The following is a 20,593-nucleotide window of genomic DNA, read 5'->3' as shown; positions in this document are numbered from 1 at the left end:
CAAAAAGTGTGACACACTAGAGATGGAGAGCTGGTTTTTATTTCTGAACAATCTCGATGCTATTATATCTCAGTTTTTGTGGGGAGAGGATGACAGAGGAAGCGGACATCCTGTCTTCCACTGCAGGGGCTGGGAAAGTGGTCAGGATATCCGGCTGTCAAGGACGGGAAATGGCAAGGCAACAAGATCCCTTACGCTTGGGGTAGAAGTAGGGTCATCGGCCCCTCTAGCCTGCGTTGACCTCCTCACGGGGAGGTCTCCATTGCATGACCAGGACTCCCAACTTGGCCAGAAAACCCCTCAATCCCACTCATGGGGCAGATGATCAGAGGGGCGGCACTCTTCCCTCCCGAGTAGCTCAGGCTGAAGTAAGGCCGGACAGGCCCGCAGAAGGTAGCGTGCGAGAAAGTAAAGGTGTGACACCTCTCCGTCACATTGTAGAAGGACACCTCACCAGCATCATAGTCCAAGAAAATCCCCACCCGCTGAAGAGGGGTGCGCAGGGGCAGGGCGGTCATTGGGGAGGTAAGAGCCCAGTACTCTTTCCCATACCACAAGGACACGGCCCAGAACCCGTTCTGGGGGGCGGAGGTCACCCCACCTTTCCTGCACACCGAGTCTTCACACACCCCTATGGTCCACTTGGCTTTATCCCCCACCTCCACCTCCCAGTAGTGCCTCCCGGCGACGAAGCAGGGAGAGCCCAGGACACAGGGAAACAGGTTGAACCGCTCCGGGTTGTCGGGCAGATCCTGCTGGAGGTAGCTGTACCGGACTTGACGCAGATTGTCAGAGAGGATCAGGCTGGGGTAGGCCGTGTCGGGGTCCAGGGTCACATCCACTGCGGAGACACAGAGGAGGAGGGCAGGGTCAGCGGAGGGTCAGGAGAACCCGCTGGAGAACACCCAGCTTCCGCCTACCTGCTGGATAAGAGAACAAGAGCCGCCCCCCACCACAGAGGACAGGCCGCATTCACTTTATAATGAAAGACAGCCCTGAATTTAACATTCAACAACAACAACAACAACAACAACAAAAGACTGTTGGGATTTAGCTGTTGACCTTTCAAAGCCAGGCTATATGGAAAAGATCAAGATTTTTTACATCCAATCCCTTTCTTTGACCTCTTAAGCCACAATATCCATGATAAATTGAATTTCCCATATACCGTATCCGTGTATACACACTCCCATGTATATAAGATGCACCTTGATTTTGGGGCCCAAAATTTGAAAAAAAATTACATCAAGTAATTGAACTCAAGTTTTATTCATCATAAAATTCATACAACTCCTTATCACTGTCAGAACTCCCATCCATGAGCTTGTCCTCCTGTGTCTGATGACGAATCACTGTCTTCATATACTGTCTCGTCCTCCGTTCCATCTATGGCATTTGAAATGCCACAACCACTGTATAAGACGCACCCAGTTTTTAGACGCCAAATTTTTCGGAAAAGGATGCATCTTATACATGGAGAAATACGGTACAAATGAGAGAGTTTTGGAACTGAAGAGAAGGAACTGGGAACCTGTAACAATTTTCCCATCTTTAAATTCACTCTTCTATATTCTCCATTCCACAGAACCTCTACTCAGTTCGTGCAAACCCTATTCACTTTCTTAAAACGTCCAATACATGGCCCACATTCCTCAACCGTCCGGAGCTCCGGCCGGAGCTATTTACACTTCCCCTCTCTTTAAATCTGAAACTGTGTATCGCCCACTTCTCTTGGTGGTTTTTTAGTATCAACACATCTTTCAATCGTGGACTCTTCCTGCTTCACAAACAGGGACAAACACTCTCTCACCTACTCTCAAATGTTGTTCAGGGGAAGATTCCAAAACATACCGTTTGGTTGGCTCAGTGGTAGAGTATCAGCCCGACGTGTGGATGTCCCAGGTTCAATTCCCGGTCAGGGCACACAGGAGAAGCCACCATCTGCTTCTCCACCCTTCCCCCTTCTGTCTCTCTCTTCCCCTCCCGCAGGCAAGGCTCCACTGGAGCAAAGTTGGCCCAGGCACTGAGGATGGCTCCATGGCCTCTGCCTCAGGCGCTAGAATGGCTCCAGTTACAACAGAGTGAGGCCCCAGATGAGCAGATCATCGCCCCCTGGTGGGCATGCCGGGTGGATCCCGGTCGGACACATGCGGGAGTCTGTCTCTCTGCCTCCCTTCTAACTTTAGAAAAATACAAAAATAAAAATAAAAATAAAAAAGATTCCAAAACATTACCCCTCCAAACCCAAAGCTCAGGTGGGCTATAAGAATCCTGCAAAAACCCCAGAACAGGCCACTGGGTAGAGGCAATCAAAACCCCAGACGGTCAGTTCTTGGTTCAACCACCTGTCCACAACAGTCACCCACACCTCTCTCATGCCGAGTGTATACCTCAGACCACCGACCAGACACTCAGCTCCAAGGACAGGACAGGGTCTTATGCTCCTTTGTTCCTTCTATAGTATCCTGCACCACGTTAGACAGTGTAGCACATAAACAAGGTGTTCAATTAATACTTGTTCAAAGAAATATGAATCACAAGAGAAGGCCTGCTGTCCGCTCCCTTCAGGATTCCACAGAACAGAAAACGCCCAGTGACTGTACAGAGTACACACACCTCAGATTTGAGTGCCTCTGAGAACAAAGATTCGCCCGGTCTGAACACTAAGTGAAGGTGATGGGTCAGGGGAGAGGTCGGCAAACTCATCAGTCAACAGAGCCAAATATCAACAGTACGACTGACATTTCAGAGCCAATTTTTTAAAATTTAAACTACATAGGTAGGTACCTTGTTACTCACTTAATTAGGATACTGCTAAGCTGGCCTTTGCCAGCACATGGTATTTTGTGGAAGAGCCACACTCAAGGGGCCAAAGAGCGCATGTGGCTCGTGAGCTGCAGTTTGCCGACCAGAGGGTCAGGGGAAGAGAAGTTTCAACTCTTGCACCAAGGAACAGAAATGTGACAACATGAGATTCCTAGACTCCCGCTGCACTAAGAACGAGTTTTGAACTCGGATCTCTTTTTCGGAAGGATAGCTGTTTTTTTACAAACCACACACTGCCCTGAGGCTGGACAGACAGAGCGCTGGCTCTACTTTTGGGGGAGCTGCGATTTCTTTCAGTAATTCTTCACAGCACCTATGCTCGACTTCCTATTTCAAAGGTCCATGTCTTCAGCTCTGCATCACTGCAGGAGGCAAAAGCATCGTAAACACATAGAAACAAGCAATGACTTTTCACCGTTACTGTTTATCATTTTTACACATGAAATGATAGTGCTTTTTAGTTGCTGGTCTGTGGAAGGGTCCAGCAGAGATTTCAAGCTGTTCCTCAGCAGTGGACCACCCTGATGGTGTAGGAAGATTACAGACCCAATGATCTCAGTCAGATTCGCTTATGCTCAGGGCGATTTCCTGCCTTAGCGATCCCTGAAATAATAATTCTATGTTCACCAGTCCCCAAGTATGAAAAGGTTGAAAACCACTGACCTAATGGATCCAAAATTTTTAGGCAATTTCTACAATCGTCCAATACTGATGACGTTCATAAAAATTTGTATAGATACTTCTTTCCCTGCGTGGTTTTTCTAACACTTACCTGAGTATAACTGAGCCTCTCTTAATTCTGAAAGAACAAAAGAGAAAAGAAGTTATGGAAGTCAGATATGTATTTCCAGGAAACACCCAACTTGAGGGAACTTTGGTTAGCGTCATAAAGCAGTGGTCTCCACTAGAACCCTACCGCCAGCCACGCACTGACTTCCTCCTACACTGACTCCGGTCATCCAGCTCTGAGGGGACGGGGCACTGGGAACTTGGAGTGAAGGCATAACCACGAGTCTGGTCCGGTAGCCCACTGGGTCCAACTGGGCCAAGATCAAGGATCCCACCCTCCAGTGTGCACGATCAGTCCACAAGGGGACACACAGCTCCAAGTGCACCTCACACACACAACTCTTGGCTGTCACAAGTCACCTCTGTGCTAGGGGCTAGGTGGCTTGAGTGACACCCACTACCACACTGGAGCCAATAAAACTATTCACTTAAAAGGCACTTTAGAGTTAACAAAAATAGTTTCACAGGAAGCCTTTTAAGTAGCAGGAGAAGAGAAGTCCATGAGAACTAGACCGAAGAAGGTCACGTCCAAACTAACAGCTTCTGGGATCATCCACCGTGTTAAGTGGAACTTCTCCGTTTGTTTTGCTCATGGACATGCGAGCGTCCCCTACATTGATGTTGGGAGGTACCAAGAGTATGTATATGAAAAAAAAAAGACACCGTGCAAATAAAGACTCAGCATACATAAATTAACAGAGATGATGGGTCGTTGTCATTTGCAAAGAATAAGAACTAACCTATACATATAAGGATTTTAGATTCCACCACACCGCCTAGGATTTTTATAATTGGATGTAGAGCCAGTCCCTAACTGAATGTGGCACAGGAGCGGAAAGTTTTACATTGAAAGAGTTCTCCTTAAATATCTGGAACACGTTCTAATAAAATACCCAGAGTGTTTATGACGAGTCAGACCCCATGCTAGAGGCTTTAGAAACGGCACCTAATTGACTCCTTACAACCTTACAAGGGTCATAACTACTATTTTCCTTATTTTACAGAGGAAGAAATTACAAAAATACTTTGTTTTATTGCACTTCACCAACATGGGGGAGGGGTATTTTTTTTTTTTTTTTACAAACCAAAGGTGAGACGCTACACCAGTAAAAATATCGACTGGCTGAAGGCTCAGATGGTTAAGCATTTTTAAACAATAAACTATTTTTAAATCAAGGTATGTACACTTTTTTTAAAAAGACATAATGCTATTACACACTTCAAACAGACAGCGTTGTATAAACATAACTTTTATATGCACCGGGAAACTAACATATTCGTGATTCGCTTGACTGCAAAATGTACTTTATTGCAGGGGTCCAGACCAAAGGGGCGCGGGGGCAGTACCTACGAGCTATGCCCACATGGTGCGGGACCCTCACGGCAGCGCGGGACCTGGGACCCAGGCGCCCTCGTTCCCGAATCCCGCTCCTCACCCCTTCCCTCAAGGTGCCGCCCGGTCAGGCTGCTCAGTGCCCCCTACACTGGTCAGCAGCCGCGCCCGCAAGCAGTAGGCACTCCGTAAATTATACCTGTACATTCTGGGTCAGCTGGAACGGAACGAGGACCGTTTCCGTTCACCCTCTTCACTAACTGCGGACAATCACTAATTCAGGATCCGTTCTGGGCTGCTCATTTTTCTCCTCTATCCATTAAGATTGAGAACTGAGCGCACAGAGTTAAAAGACTTCAAAATGAAACATGAGGCTATTAACAGAAACAAACAAATAAAAAAACTGAACAGGGCAGAAGGAAGGGGTGAAATGCCAGGCACGCTGGGCAGTGGGACTCGACCAGCCCTGCGCGTCCCCACGCGGCATTGCAGACGCCCGTCTCCCAGGAAACTCCAACATCAAACGCCCGTTAAGTAGACAGATTTACCTTGGATTTTCTCCATGTCTGACTGCATTTTTTCTAAGGGGAGAAAGAAACATCCATCAGTGTGCACCCCACGACCCGGCTGGAAAACGCAGCCTGCCAGCCGAGACCCACGTCCGAGCACCCACCCACTTCCCCTCACGGACACCGCCGTTCACGTTACCTGTGAACTGCTTCAGACTCTCCGTCATGAACAGACATTTCTGGGCAAAAATATGGATTTTCTCTTGCAGATCTGGAGGTGTGATCCAAGGTTCGGGGATCCTGATTCTTTCAGCCCTAAGTTAAAAAAAAAAAAAAAAGAGTGACTCTCTTCCCCAACCCCATGACCGTCCATGACCTTCCAGGGCCTGGGCTGAACTGGCTAACCGAGGTCCAGAGTCTTTAAAAGCCCCTTTTCCATCGTCCCCTCCTCGACTATGACCCTCTGGACTGAAAAAGGAAGAGACATCTTCATTTTTAAAAATCCCCCAAAGCAAAGAGCTCATGGCTTTTCACAGGGTTTACTGAATTGAGTGGAATTGAACTGAATTGAAAGCCCGAGATTCCATGACGAAGTCCTGGATAGTCACGGTGGGCAATGACCCAGAACCCTCAGGTTCCCAAACAGGGTAAGAATGACACCTTCATACAGATGGGTCCTTCCGGAACAGTACCCAACTACCCAAGCCCTTTCAAGGGGTCCGTGGCAAAGACGGACTGCTCACTGCCTGCCCACAACTATCCCTTCTTCCATCTTCCTAAGCTGACGGGGTCCTAGCTGCCCAGTCTAGATGTGACCCTGCGACAGGGGTCTGACCAATGAGAGGTTCAAAAGCATCTGGCATGAATTTCAGAAACCGGCTTACAGAGAAAGGTGATGTGACGTATTTCCCTCCTGTGGCTGGCACTGTAGCAACTATCTTGATGATAGAGAAAGGACCGTGCCTTAGGGGGTGATGGCAGAGCAGTGCAGGGAAGGAACCCCAAGTCTGGCGATCCCTGGACCCACCAGACCAGTCCTAGGCACGTCTCTTACGGTGACAAGTCCTTATGATGTTTCAGGTCTGAAGCCAATGAAATTGTGGACTCCCTACCTCACAAAGCCAAAGCCAAACCCAAGCCTTAATGGCATCAACGTTAGGATCCTGTTAGGTCAGAACTAGACTGACATCCAAGTCAAAAGTAACAAGTAGCATTTGCTGGGGGGTCAGCTGGCTGGGACGGTTGCAATGACCAACTCATTTCCCTTCCCGGGGGCCCTCACGGAAAAGTCTATTATCCACATGATTCTATCCACACAACCCCGAACCAGCCGCCATGTGCCCACATCACCAAGCTGTGTTTCCTCGGGCGGGCGTGTCCTCACCCGTCAGGACTGTAATCAGCTTTAGTTCAGCTCCCTCCAGGCCCGACTCCACCCCTGCAATCCTCCACCGCACCTGACTCCGCCCCTGCAGTCCACCGTACATGGCTCCGCCCCTGCGATCAACCACTGCACATGACTCCACCCCTGTAATCCTCCACCGCACATGACTTCCCCCCTGCAATCCTCCACCGCACGTGACTCCGCCCCTGCGATCCTCCATGGCACATGACCCTGCCCCTGTAATCCTCCACCGTACATGGCTCCGCCCCTGCGATCAACCACTGCACATGACTCCACCCCTGTAATCCACCGCACGACCCCGCCCCTGCAGTCCTCTACAGCACAACCCCGCCCCTGCAGTCCTCCACCGCACGTGACTCTGCCCCTGCAGTCCTCCACCGCACGTGGCTCTGCCCCCGCAGTCCTCCACCGCACGTGGCTTCGCCCTCGCAGTCCTCCACCGCACGTGGCTCCGCCCCCACAGTCCTCCACCGCTCGTGACTCCGCCCCCGCAGTCCTCCACCGTACGTGGCTCCGCCCCTGCAGTCCTCCACCGCTCGTGACTCCGCCCCCGCAGTCCTCCACCGTACGTGGCTCCGCCCCCGCAGTCCTCCACCGCTCGTGACTCCGCCCCCGCAGTCCTCCACCGTACGTGGCTCTGCCCCCAGTCCTCCACCGCTCGTGACTCCGCCCCCACAGTCCTCCACCGCACGTGGCTCCGCCCCCACAGTCCTCCACCGCTCGTGACTCCGCCCCCGCAGTCCTCCACCGTACGTGGCTCCGCCCCTGCAGTCCTCCACCGCACGTGACTCCGCCCCTGAAGTCCTCCAACGCACGTGGCTCCGCCCCGGCAGTCCTCCACCGCTCGTGACTCCGCCCCTGCAGCCCTCCACCGCACGTGACTCCGCCCCTGCAGTCCTCCACCGCACGTGACTCCGCCCCTGAAGTCCTCCAACGCACGTGGCTCCGCCCCGGCAGTCCTCCAACGCACGTGACTCCGCCCCTGAAGTCCTCCAACGCACGTGACTCCGCCCCTGCAGTCCTCCACCGCACGTGACTCCGCCCCTGAAGTCCTCCAACGCACGTGACTCCGCCCCCGCAGTCCTCCAACGCACGTGGCTCCGCCCCGGCAGTCCTCCACCGCTCGTGACTCCGCCCCAGCCGTCCTCCACCGCACAGTCCGCCCCCAGGCCTCTCCGGCTTGCCTGCACCACCCTGCTCTATAAACGCAGCTGTGCCTCCTCTGCCTGGCTTCTTGCCCACCCCAAGTCCACCCTGTTCAGTCCTGTTCCAACACCCGGGGAGCGCTTTCTTCCTCACGTTCTGTCTGATGACACAGGACTGAAATAACGAAGTAACGAGAGGAAGAGCCAGGATCCAGGTGTCTCATCACTAATTACATAAGCAAGCTGGCCACGCCCTTTCGGGAACATCTTTTCCCCATTAAAGGAAAGGAGAGAGAGAATGAAAGAGAAAGGACCCTGGAATGTTTAGGATGCAACAATCCTAACGTGCCCTTGCACTCTGCCAAGTGCCTGGAAGCCCCCACCCTCCCCACGGACAAACTACCGGCACCCTCCCCAGTGGGCCCCGCACTCTGCCCACTCACCCCACAACCGGTCAATCCCAAGTTTTAATGAGAGGAGCCTGGTCCATGCAACTTCCTTGTGCACTAACGACTGTTCAGGGACAGGCAGGGTATGTGCCCATCGGGAAAGATGGGCATCTCTGGCTTTGGGCTCCTTTCAGGATTCCTAAGTAGCAGGAGACAGGCTTCCCCTGCTTGACTTTAACACGAGGGAGAGAAAGACACTGTACCTGCTCAGTGTGTCCCCGATGTCCTAGGAGAGAAAAGAAACAGGATAATCATGAGAAGTCGTTCGTATCTACAGTTTCCTTTCACAGACATTTGCTGAACACCCAACGATGGGCTGCCTGTCCTGGGAGAAACCGGGGGACCAGGAGCACCACTCACAGTCAAGGAGGGAAACACCCAGGACACTGGGCACACTACTCGCTACACAGCGCTTCCTCTGTCCCTGTTCTGCAACAAGGCTCGAGAACTTCAGGATTTCAAACTTACTAACTCAGCATCTCCCCTCAGACCACACCTGGGCAGCTGGCTTCCCAACACTCTCTACTGTAAAATTATTTCAAGTACACAGAAAAGCTGCCAGCAGAAAGCGCTCCTATATACTGTGTACTCTTTACACAGACGCACCAGGTTACTATAAACAAATGTATCCTTTGAACCGTTTGAGACATCACTGTCAACCAGATTTCCCCGTGTATAAGACGCTCCCATGTATAAGACGCACCTTAATTCTGGGGCCTGAAATTAAAAAAAAAAAAAATGCATTCCATAAAGTTATTGAACTCAAGTTTTATTCATAAAATTCATACAACTCCTCACTGTCAGAACTCCCACCCATGAGCTTGTCCTCATCTGTGTCTGATGACGAATCCCTGTTTTCATAGGTGGCCTTGTCCTCAGTTCCATTGAGGGCATTTGAGATGCCACAACCATTAGATGAGATGCACCCAGTTTTCTAACCCCAGATTTTTCAAAAACCGGTGCATCTCATACATGGGAAGTGCGTATATTATACTCCTTGACCGCTTTATTCTGTGTTCATTTCCCAAGTACATTTTCTTAAGTAACGACTGTACCATTATCCAACTTGGAAAGCTGAACACTGATGTTTAGCTAGTCCATATTCTGATTTAACCAACTGACTTAATCATGTTCTTCACAGCTACTTCTCTCTCCCAAGGCAATCCAGGGTCACCCACTGCATTTAGTTATAATAGGTGTCTTTAATCTCACACAGTTCCTTAGCACCGATTTCTTCCATGAGGCTGACCATGGTTTAATACAGGCTAGTCATCTTATAGAATGACCTTCCATCTGGGTTTGTCAGATCTCCCCTCATGACTAGATTCAGGTTGTTCAACCTATGACAAGCGAATGTTGGGACCTTCGAAAGGCACACAGTATTTGCTTTCCGCTTACTACTGATAGCTGCTATTCTCCGCTGTGTAATTAATAAGTAACCTAAAAGTGACCACTCTGAAATTATGTTACTATTTCACAATTTCTATTAACCTTTCCCTCCTTAGATTCATCGTCTATCAAAAATTATGGTCTGAATTAACTGTCATTATACGGGTTGCCAATTTGTCGTTTTCAAAAGTCAAAATTCCTTGTGTTACTTCGTCAACATACCACTACTGAAAGGGAGAATCTTCCTTTCTTATTCATCAGTAGTAGGGACTCATAAATTCTCACATTATTCCATGGGTTATAGATAATTCATCACTGTTCTCATTTTTGGCACTCATAAAGTCTGAGACTCGGCCGGAGAGAATCTGTCACTCTTTCTCCCATCCCCGTATTTTCTGGTGGATGCTTCCAGTCATTTAAGACTACATCCTGGAAACCACATTGTTCACAGGTGTCAACCTTCTTCTTCTTTACCGTTGCCTAGTATTCCATTGCATGTGTGTATGTGTGTGAAAAATAAATGACTCCACCCCTTATGTCAAACATGCAGAATAAGCACACCCCTGGAGACACAGAGCAAATCAGTGGTTGCCCGGGGCTAGAAAGGGACCAGGAATGGGCACAGATTTCCTTCTGAGGTGGTCAAAGCGTTCTCGAACTAGGTGGTTGTGGTAATTTTGCAAACATTTTTAGTTGATTAAAAGCTACTGAGTTATATGCTTTGAAATGGGTGACACAGTAAATGCCTTGATTTATTTTATCACCACCACCACCACCAAAACCTGAAGTCCATCTTTCAAAGCCTGAATCCTGGATGAGCCCAGCTACCCGAGTCCTCCAGGCCTGTATCGGAGCAGTCATGGCTTACTGCTCCCAGGATAATCCCAAATTCAATGAACAAGCCCACGTCTCACAAACCAACTGGCTTTACTGTAAAGCGGTAATTCCAGAACTTTCCCACACCCCTCAAAGGTCCTATCTCCCCTAACAATCCTGCTCAAGGATGACCCTGCACTCTCGCTATGAAAGAGAATGAGCCCCGGCCGGTTGGCTCAGTGGTAGAGCGTCGGCCTGGCGTGCAGGAGTCCCGGGTTCGATTCCCGGCCAGGGCACACAGGAGAGGCGCCCATCTGCTTCTCCACCCCTCCCCCTCTCCTTCCTCTCTGTCTCTCTCTTCCCCTCCCGCAGCCGAGGCTCCACTGGAGCAAAGTTGGCCCTGGCGCTGGGGATGGCTCCATGGCCTCTGCCTCAGGCGCTAGAATGGCTCCAGTGGCAGAGGAGCAACACCCCAGATGGGCAGAGCATCGCCCCCTGGTGGGCATGCCGGGTGGATCCCGGTCGGGCGCATGCGGGAGTCTGTCTCACTGTCTCCTCGCTTCTCACTTCAGAAAAATACACACACACAAAAAAGAGAGAACGAAGGTCACCAGGTTTTTATGAAGCCTCACAACCTGCCTGCACCACAACAGAGGACCTTCCAAAACCAACTCCCACACGTGCTGTAGTTCCCACCCCTCTGCCTCCTCAGGAACAACCCTCCGGTGACCAGTCCCCATCACTGTCAGAGCTCCGGGGACTGCCCTCACCTTGGTCCTTCTGACACAGGCTCTTCTTCCCCCACGTTCTTTTAAAACTGTATGTAGCATCCCTTCCCAGGACACCCCACAGCCCTCCCTCATCTCCGAGAATTTCCTTACACCTCCTTCAGCCTTTGATTCTCGTAGTCTCTACTCAGCACATCGAGTCCCCAGCTCTCTCCCTAACGGGCCCCGCCCAAGCTGTCCCACAGAGGCCATCACAACGGCCATGTTTTCACACTCCATGAACACTGGCCCTCCCAGTATTCCTAATGTCGAAACATCCTTCCTGATTGCACTGTGCCTCTCTGGTCACCTGTTCCGTTCTTTTGCTAGCAAGAAATACCAGTGTTCATAAAAGCTTAGCGTGAACCCCCCTCTTCTCACTCTAAAGCAGGAGTGGGGAAAAAATAAGGCCCGACAATCTCTGTCACAGCTCTGAGGTTACAGTAGAAAAGAACAGATAAAACATAATAAAGCCTGACCAGGCGGTGGCGCAGTGGATAGAGTGTCAGACTGGGATGCAGAAGGACCCAGGTTCGAGACCCCAAGGTCGCGCTCCAGCTTGAGCGCGGGCTCGTCTGGCTTGAGCAAAAAGCTCACCAGCTTGGACCCAAGGTCACTGACTCGAGCAAGGGGTTACTCAGTCTGCAGAAGGCCTGCGGTCAAGGCACATATGAGAAAGCAATCAATGAACAACTAAGGTGTTGCAACGAAAAACTGATAATTGATGCTTCTCATCTCTCTCCATTCCTGTCTGTCTGTCCCTGTCTATCCCTCTCTCTGACTCTCACTCTGTCTCTGAAATAAAATTAAAAAAAATAATAAAGATGGATTATGTTCCTGCCAATCACATATGTGGATGACAGAATGTGAATTTTACATTTTCACACACATGAAATACATTGTCCTGATTTTTTCCAACCACTTTAATCTATGTAAGAACCCTACTGACCTCACGGGACACACAAGAACAGAGGGCGGGCCCTAGTTTTTCATGGCATTAGTCAGCAGCTCTGGTACTGGTCTGTTCATCATGTTGTTATCTGATCGCAACATCAGAACAGCCATTTCAGGAGAGCTTCTCCACCCCTTGACCCCAGTCCCTCGAACAATGCCCGGCCCGGAGCAGACCACTCACATGTGTTTAATGAACTCGTGAGTGACAGGCAGGCATGCCTCCCTTCCTGTGGGCTCGCTGGGTGAGGGCTATGCGGCTGCAGCCCCTGCACCGGGAGGGTCACACCCCAGGACCGCTGGGACTGACCGCTCCTGCACCGGGAGGGTCACACCGCGGGACCGCTGGGACTGACCGCCCCTGCACCGGGAGGGTCACACCCCAGGACCGCTGGGACTGACCGCCCCTGCACCGGGAGGGTCACACCCCAGGACCGCTGGGACTGACCGCCCTGCATCAGGAGGGTCACACCCCAGGACCGCTGGGACTGACCGCCCCTGCACCGGGAGGGTCACACCCCAGGACCGCTGGGACTGACCGCCCCTGCACCGGGAGGGTCACACCCCAGGACCGCTGGGACTGGCCGCCCCTGCTCACCTGCTGTACCCCCTGCACCAGGAGGGTCACACCGCAGGACCGCTGGGACTGGCCGCCCCTGCTCACCTGCTGTACCCCCTGCACCAGGAGGGTCACGCCCCAGGACCGCTGGGACTGGCCGCCCCTGCTCACCTGCAGGAGCTCCCTGGTGGGCTGCTGCTGCTTCTCCTCCAGCTGGGCGATCAGGCTGCTGAGCTGGGAGATGTTGCAGGAGAACTGGGTGATGGCGCCGTTGATGCTGTTGTAGATGGCCAGGTCCAGCTCCTCCAGGCGGGCCAGCAGGCGGTACTCCTGCTCCTTCAGGGAGTGATACATCTGCTCAAACTCCCAGATGATCTTCTCCCTCTCCATCTGGGTCAGGCTCTGCGCACAGCGGGGGCAGGGAGGAGAGGGGAGGGGAGGTTCACCTCTGCAGCCCCCCCACCGGCCCCCACTCTCTACTCCCCGACCTCATCGCTGCGTCCTGTACACTGAAACAAGCATCTGGTTCCCTCGCTGGTTTTCTCCCCCTCAACCTTAACTGACTGGATCTATAACGGCCAAGAACTGCGTTATCCCAGTGATAATTAACACACAGCCGCTTCCGCCAAGAAACTCAAGTCAAGTCAGAGTGGGGTTCATGTGACACACGTCATCATAGACAGGTAAGTAAAAATGGGGAGGCAACCTGACCAGGCGGTGGTGCAGTGGATAGAGCGTTGGACTGGGATGCAGAGGACCCAGGTTCGAGACCCAGAGGTTGCCAGCTTGAGTGCAGGCTCATCTGGTTTGAGCAAAGTTCACCAGCTTGGACCCAAGGTCGCTGGCTCGAGCAAGGGGTTACTCGGTCTGCTGAAGGCCCACAGTCAAGGCACATATGAGAAAGCAATCAATGAACAACTAAAGTGCCACAATGAAAAACCAATGATTGATGCTTCTCATCTCTCTCCGTTCCTGTCTGTCTGTCCCTGTCTATCCCTCTTTCTGACTGTCTCTCTGTCTTTGTAAACAAAACAAAACAAAACGGGGAGACAGCTGTGGTGGGAGGAAGTCGGCACAGTTTTCTCACCAGAGCGGAGGTCAGAGAGTCTTGGAGAAGAACCAGGAGCTCACCGTGTGGTCCAAGACCAGGAGAGCATTCCAGGTGGAAAAAAAATGGCACTGGTCAAAGAGGGGGAGGGAAGGCACAGCTTCTGCCCGGATGGGGCCACATAAACCCTGAGGGTAGAAGCCAGAAGTAAGAGACCAGCGCCCGCCTTGCCTGGCCGGCTAACGGGCAAGGGCTTTGTACAGCGGAGAGCCACGAAAGGCTGTCAGGGAAGAGGCACCGGACAGGTGCCCACGGGGGATGGTCGGGAACCTGCAAACGTGATTTCTACAACAATCCTCAGGGAGCCCCTTCCAAGGGTTTCCTTCCACCCTGCCCCCTCCCAGGTCATCGTGTAATTTATCTGCCAGTTTCCCCACCCACCTCCCAGGAGAGGGCCCTATTAACACGGTGTTCTAAACAAAGCCAGAGCAAACCTCTCCTGTCTATCACCCCCCACAACCTCCACCCCAGGCAAGTTTTAGTGGGACGCAGCCACACCCGTAAACTATTTACATGTGGTCTTTAAGCTGCTCTGGGGCTACAACAGCTGAGTGAGTCCTTGTAACAAATGACATGGCCCACAGTGCCAAAAATACACTGCTCACAAACATGAGAGGGTATCTTACTGCTTCATACCCATTCTGAAATATCCCTTCATTTCTGTGAGCAGTATGTTTACTATCTGGTCCTCTCCAGAAGGCTAGCTGACCTATTTCAGACTTCCGAGAGCCTTCCATCAGTAACCATCCCTCTAGCCGCCCTCCTTCAAGACTCCCTGCAACGTGCCACGCACAAACACCTTCGTTTCAAAATCCATTTTAAGGCCCTGGCCGGTTGGCTCAGTGGTAGAGCATCAGCCTGGCGTGCAGGAGTCCCAGGTTTGATTCCCGGCCAGGGCACACAGGAGAAGCGCCCATCTGCTTCTCCACCCTCCCCCTCTCCTTTCTCTCTCTCTTCCTTTCCCACAGCCAAGGCTCCATTGGAGCAAAGTTGGCCCAGGCGCTGAGGATGGCTCTATGGCCTCTGCCTCAGGCGCTAGAATGGCTCTGGTTGCGACAAAGCAATGCCCCGGATGGGCAGAGCATCGCCCCCTGGTGGGCATGCTGGATGGATCCCAGTCCAGCACAGGCGGGAGTCTGTCTGACTGCCTCCCTGTTTTCAACTTCAGAAAAAAAAACAAAAACAAAAACCCATTTTAAGCTTGTACCTCTTTTTTCAGCTGGGTAAGTCTTTCCAAGATTTCCAAGACAAAAAATGATAAAATGTCATCTTAGAAATAAAATTAAAGCTGAGAGAGACCTTAAAGATCAACTAATTCAGTGCAGTGTTTCTCAAAAGGGATGTTGGCCCTGGCCAGTTGGCTCAGTGGTAGAGTGTCGACCCGGTGTGGGGGAGTCCCGGGTTCAATTCCAAGTCAGAGCACACAGGAGAGGCACCCATCTGCTTCTCCCCCCTCCCTCTACTCCTTTTCTCCTTCCCTCTCTCTCTCTCTCTCTCTCTCTCTCTCTCTCTCTGTTTCTCTCTCTCTCTCTCCCCCCCCCCTCCTGCAGCCATGGCTCGATTGATTTGAGCACATTGACCACCGGTGCTAAGGATGGCTCAGTAAAGCCCCCCGCCTCAGGTGCTAAAAGTAGCTCAGTTGTGAGCATGGCCCCAGCTGGGCAGAGCACTGACCCCAGATGGGGGGTTGCCCGGTGGATCCCTGTCAGGCACTTGCTAGAGTCTATCTTCCCTACTCTCAATTAAATTAAAAAAACAACAACAACAAACAGGATGCTGTTGGCACCCTGGTGGAGGGGTGACTCTGGCTGGCTTGGGATGTAAACTGCAGAACATTTAGCATCCCTGCCCCACCCTCCCCCAATCACTCAATTGCTCAAGTAACAACCAGAGAAACACAGGCACCACTGAAGGAAAGACGGCAGCAAGACTAGCCTTCTGAAAAACCAGTGTAGCCTGACCAGGCAGTGGCACAGTGGCTAGAGCATCGGACTGGGATGAGGAAGGACCCAGGTTCGAGACCCTGGGGTTGCCAGCTTGAGCGCAGGCTCATCTGGCTCGAGCAAAAAGCTCACTAGCATGGACCCAAGGTCACTGGCTCGAGCGGGGTGTTACTCAGTCTGCTGAATGCCCACGGTCAAGGCACATATGAGAAAGCAATCAATGAACAACTACGGTGTCGCAATGAAAAACTGATGATTGATGCTTCTCATCTCTCTCTGTTCCTGTCTGTCTGTCCCTATCTATCCCTCTATCTGACTCTCTCTCTGTCCCTGTAAAAAAAAACAAAAAAAACAGTGTAGCCCCATTTCACATACGAGAAAACTGAGGCCTCAGGAGGCTGCATTATTCTCTCCATCTATCCAACTGGCTAGTGGTCAGAGTCAAGAAGTATGTCCAGGGCCCTGGCTGGTTGGCTCAGTGGTAGAGCGTCAGCCTGGCGTGCAGGAGTCCCGGGGGTTTGATTCCCGGCCAGGGCACACAGGAGAAGCGCCCATCTGCTTCTCCACCCCTCCCCCTCTCCTTCCTCTCTGTCTCTCTCTTCCCCTCCCGCAGCTGAGGCTCCACTGGAGCAAAGTTGGCCCAGGCGCTGAGGATGGTTCCATGGTCTCTGCCTCAGGCACTAGAATGGCTCTGGTTGCAACAGAGCAACACCCCAGATGGACAGAGCATCGCCCCCTGGTGGGCATGCCGGGCGGATCCCGGTCGGGCGCATGTGGGAGTCTAACTGCTACCCTGCTTCTCACTTCGGAAAAATACAAAAAAAAAAGTATAAGTGTGTCCAAATACCCTATCAGAGAAGGGCTATCTCCTTTCCTTGACAATCCTCCTGCAAAGAACAAGGTTATGTGCTTAATAACCTGACTCCACCCAAACTCACTAGAAGAGTTTGGAAACCTCAGCTCTCCATCCATCAGACCTCGGGGAGCTGAGGTCTCAGAGGCCTGAACGGGGACAACAAGCACAGCCTCTAAGGGCATCGCGGGCACAAGATCCCCGTGCCAAAGCTCTCGGCTACCCTCCGGCCAGGACGGGCACTTCTCACAAGACGGTGTTTACACACCACTAGTCTAACGGTTTGCTCTCCACATGCAAATACCTGCAATACTGGAAATTTTTAATATTTATTGTTCAAAAAACAAATGTTTAAAAACCCAGAAGATGGGTTTCTTTAAGTATATATACTATAACCGTCTCTGTACTTTTTTGTCTCGATTTTCAAAATAAAACCCCCAAATATCCCTATCACAGACTAGCACATCAGCCCCTTGCCGAGGCCCTGGGAGACCAGGGGAAGGAAACACAGTGAAACCTTCAGAAATGAAGTGTCATCAAGAAAGCGAACACCCCCACAGGAAGCAGCACGGGGCTCAGGCAAAGCCACTGTCAGCATCTGCCTGCAGAACGGTACCCAGGGATGCTAAGAACCTCATCTCTGTCGGCTCTGTCAAGGGTCAGCCCTGAGCTACCCAGGGCTAGAAGGTGAAGCTTCTGACAGGTCAGCTCTCTAGGGGGTTCCAACCAGCCTATGGCCTTGTTTCACCTGAAGCCAGAAGTCTGGGCGACAAGGTTGCGGAAGGAAGACCAGCCTGACCGAGGAGAAAGCAGCCAGCGGCAGTGACAGTATCTGTGACCCGCGAAGACCCTTACCAGGAGTTCGGCTCGTGCCTGCTCGCCCTGTGCCCGCCGCCTCTTCTTTAAATCCTTCACCCTTTTCAAGTGATCCAGCTGGTTCTGAATCTGCTCCTAGGAAAAGCAAACACAGTCGGGCCATTCAGGACCAGGACCTTTGGCTCAGCGTGGCTATTCTGCTCATCACACATGCCACCCAGTGCCTGATGCCAGGTCCCAGGGTTGAGGCTGTCCCTGGACCACAATGCCATCATGCCACCCAGTGCCTGATGCCAGGTCCCAGGGTTGAGCCTGTCCCTGGACCACAATGCCATCACCAGGACACGGGGGTCCCCATACTCTCCCTTCGGCAATTTAACTTAAACAGCGAGTCCACGACCTACCTGACCCTGGAAAAACACCACATGGCCTAGTACAGCGATTTTCAACCTTTTTATCTCGCGGGATACGTCAACTGATTATTAAAATTCTGTGGCACGCCTATATATAAGTATATATCATATATGTGATATATATACACATATATATATCATACACACACACACACACACACACACACACATATATATATATATATATATATATATATATTTTTTTTTTCCCCCTCTGATCAGACAAAAAGAAAATAGGTATAGTTTTGACTCGTTCATACCGGATGGTTATCAGTGCTGTGCTGGCTGTTGTCGTTATTTTGACATTCTAAGGAAGAAGGGGTCAGGGCCCCTAAGAAGTCAGGTACTGCATGGTTTAAGGCCCTGGCCTGTTAGCTCAGTCGGTTAAAACCATCCTACACCGAAATGAGAAGGTTGCGGGTTCCATCCCTGGTCAGGGCACACAGAGCAGCTCAACGTTCCTGTCTCCCAAAAAGGAAAAGAGAAATTCTTGTAACACATAGGTTGAAAACCGCTGGCCTAGTGGAAATGTGACTCTACTCAAAGGCTTTCCACGCCGTAGTAGCTCTTCCACCATAGCCAAGGAAATTACTGTTTCCCTGTTACTGTTACAGTTCAGCTGTACTATTATTATTTATTCTCTGTTGGTTCAACAGCCACAAAAGGGCTCCTCCACACAGCACTTCATTTCACTTAACCTCACAGTAACTGTTACCTTCTACGGGTCTGAATGGTAAAGTAACTTCAGCAGTCTTTCCCTGAGCTTCCAGAACAAAACGGAGCCCAAGGCCGGGCCTCGACGGGGAAATGCTTAACGACTAGGTGGTGACCTGCTTGATGCGTGACTGCCGGTGGAACTTGTGTGGGGGTCTGAGAGACCCACTAGGGGCCCAGAGGAGGACGCGCGCCTCTGAAGCCTGCTGATACGGACGCGGTGTCACGAGCACACCTCTCCCACGGCCAAGGGCGGTTTCCGTGGGGTCATCCATCTGGAGGATGGGGGCCCCGCGAGCTGGGGCACAGGAGGAAAGGCGCATGGGCGGCGGGAGGGGGCCTTGTGGCTTCCTCACCATCTACAGGTTTTCCTCCCCAATCTGAGTGCCCGGACTCTAGTGCGGACAGAGAGGAAATGACGGCTGTGAACACACACGTCCGGCTCAGCCATTTTCTAGGCGAAAAAAAAAAAAAGAAGAAAAAAAAAAAAGGAAGCCTCTCGGGCTCTCGCCTCCCTTTGTCCGGCTCCCCCCGCCACGCACACACAGACACACACACACGGCCCACTCCCCAGCTCCGCGCGCCCCGCGCGCACCTTGAAGCCCTCCACCGCCTCCTCCAGCGGCAGCACGCTGTGGCCGCGGTGCTCCCGCGAGCGGTCGCACACCACGCAGATGGGCATCTGGTCCTCCTCGCAGTACAGCTTCAGGGGCTCGCGGTGCTTCTCGCACACGCCCATCTCGCCTCCGGGCCCCGACGACGGCCGCTCGGTGCGCAACTGCTTCACCAGCTGGGTCACGTTGGCCAGGTGCCGGTTGGGCCGCAGGTGCCGCTGCGGGAAGGTCTCCCGGCACTGCGGACACGACACGTTGGTCTCCGCCGCGCCCCAGCAGCGAGTGAGGCACGCGCAACAGATGTTGTGGCCGCAGTCCAGCATCATGGGCTCGGCAAAGTACTGCAGGCACACGGGGCAGGTGGTCTCCTGCTGTAAGCACTCGGCCACGCTCCCGGAGGCCATGGCGCGGGCCGGCGGGGGCGCACGGGCATGGGCCCCGGCGCCCCGGTCTGCGCGGAGCCCAACTGGACCGCGCTCCCCGCCGCGGGTCGCAGTGCCTGGGCGGCACCGTGGGAAAGCGAGCGGGGCCGACGGAGGGCGGCGCCTCCCGGGCCCCGGGTTCTGACGCGCCCGCGCGCTGGAACCACGCGGTGGCCGGGCCGCTCCCCGCGCCGCGGAGCCGCGCAGAGCGAGCTCGGCACGACCGCGGCCCCACCAAGTCCGGCGGCTACGCCACGGGGGCGCCCCCGTGGGCCGCGCGCGCCAAGGAGCGCGGGACAACGTGGCCGCGTTGGAGCGGATCCCGGGGGGCCGCACAGACCCCACCCCGGCGAGAGCGGAAGAGGAGGCACCCGGGGCGGGGCTTGGCGGGGGCCTTCCCGGCGACTGCATGTCTTGGCCTCCGGGACCTAAGCGGTTTACTTCCTCCGGGGGAGGACGGAAGAGGCCGGGTCACCCACTCGTGGACGGAACGCGCGGGAGCACAAGCCTCGGGGACCGGTAGCGGAGGCAGGCAGTGTCCGTGGGGTGCGGCAGTGACAAAGAAGCCCCTGTCTGCGCGCTGCGGGCCCACCGCCGAGCTCCCGCGGCCGTGGGCCTGGACCCCGCGCCCTCGCCTGGGTTTCCCGTGTGGTGCCCAGGTCTCAGCTCCGGGAGAGGAAGAGGCCTCCGCGCTGGTGTGGGAAGAACAGGCATCTGGCCTCCCCAGGCCGGACGGGGGTAGCGGACCTAGCCACACCCCATCTGCAGGACT

General features: G+C 52.9%; 1 protein-coding gene across 2 annotated transcripts; it reads right to left on the bottom strand.

Annotated features, from left to right (window-relative positions):
* Positions 1-17: 17 nt before the first annotated feature.
* TRIM27 (tripartite motif containing 27) lies at positions 18-20,232 on the bottom strand. 2 transcript variants are annotated; one of them, XM_066359989.1, is made up of 8 exons: positions 19,381-20,232; positions 17,698-17,793; positions 13,110-13,340; positions 8,660-8,682; positions 5,657-5,772; positions 5,497-5,529; positions 3,599-3,625; positions 18-841 (listed from the first exon to the last, which is right to left on the bottom strand). In XM_066359989.1, exons 1-8 carry the CDS (start codon positions 20,230-20,232, stop codon positions 246-248), a joined length of 1,974 nt encoding a protein of 657 aa, XP_066216086.1. In that variant the 3' UTR covers positions 18-245. The 2 variants fall into 2 exon arrangements, with proteins under 2 accessions (XP_066216086.1, XP_066216087.1); XM_066359990.1 differs by having other exon boundaries at positions 13,110-13,274.
* Between the last annotated feature and the right edge of the window lie 361 nt (positions 20,233-20,593).

This window comes from Saccopteryx leptura, chromosome 1 (assembly GCF_036850995.1).
Source record: "Saccopteryx leptura isolate mSacLep1 chromosome 1, mSacLep1_pri_phased_curated, whole genome shotgun sequence".
In the NCBI taxonomy this organism is placed as follows: Eukaryota; Metazoa; Chordata; class Mammalia; order Chiroptera; family Emballonuridae; genus Saccopteryx; species Saccopteryx leptura.
The sequence above is the reverse complement of the archived record's forward strand: the minus strand, read 5'-3'. Positions and strand labels throughout refer to the sequence as shown.

Bases quoted from the DNA above. Each gene is read 5' to 3' on its own strand.
- TRIM27 (XM_066359989.1), bottom strand. From the start codon at position 20,232: ATGCAGTCGCCGGGAAGGCCCCCGCCAAGCCCCGCCCCGGGTGCCTCC. The intron at 17,794-19,380 runs GTGCGCGCGGGG...TGCTTTTCCTAG, and splicing joins AGGCGGTGGAGGGCTTCAAG to GAGCAGATTCAGAACCAGCT. The intron at 842-3,598 runs GTAAGTGTTAGA...GTGTCTCCGCAG, and splicing joins AGAGGCTCAGTTATACTCAG to TGGATGTGACCCTGGACCCC.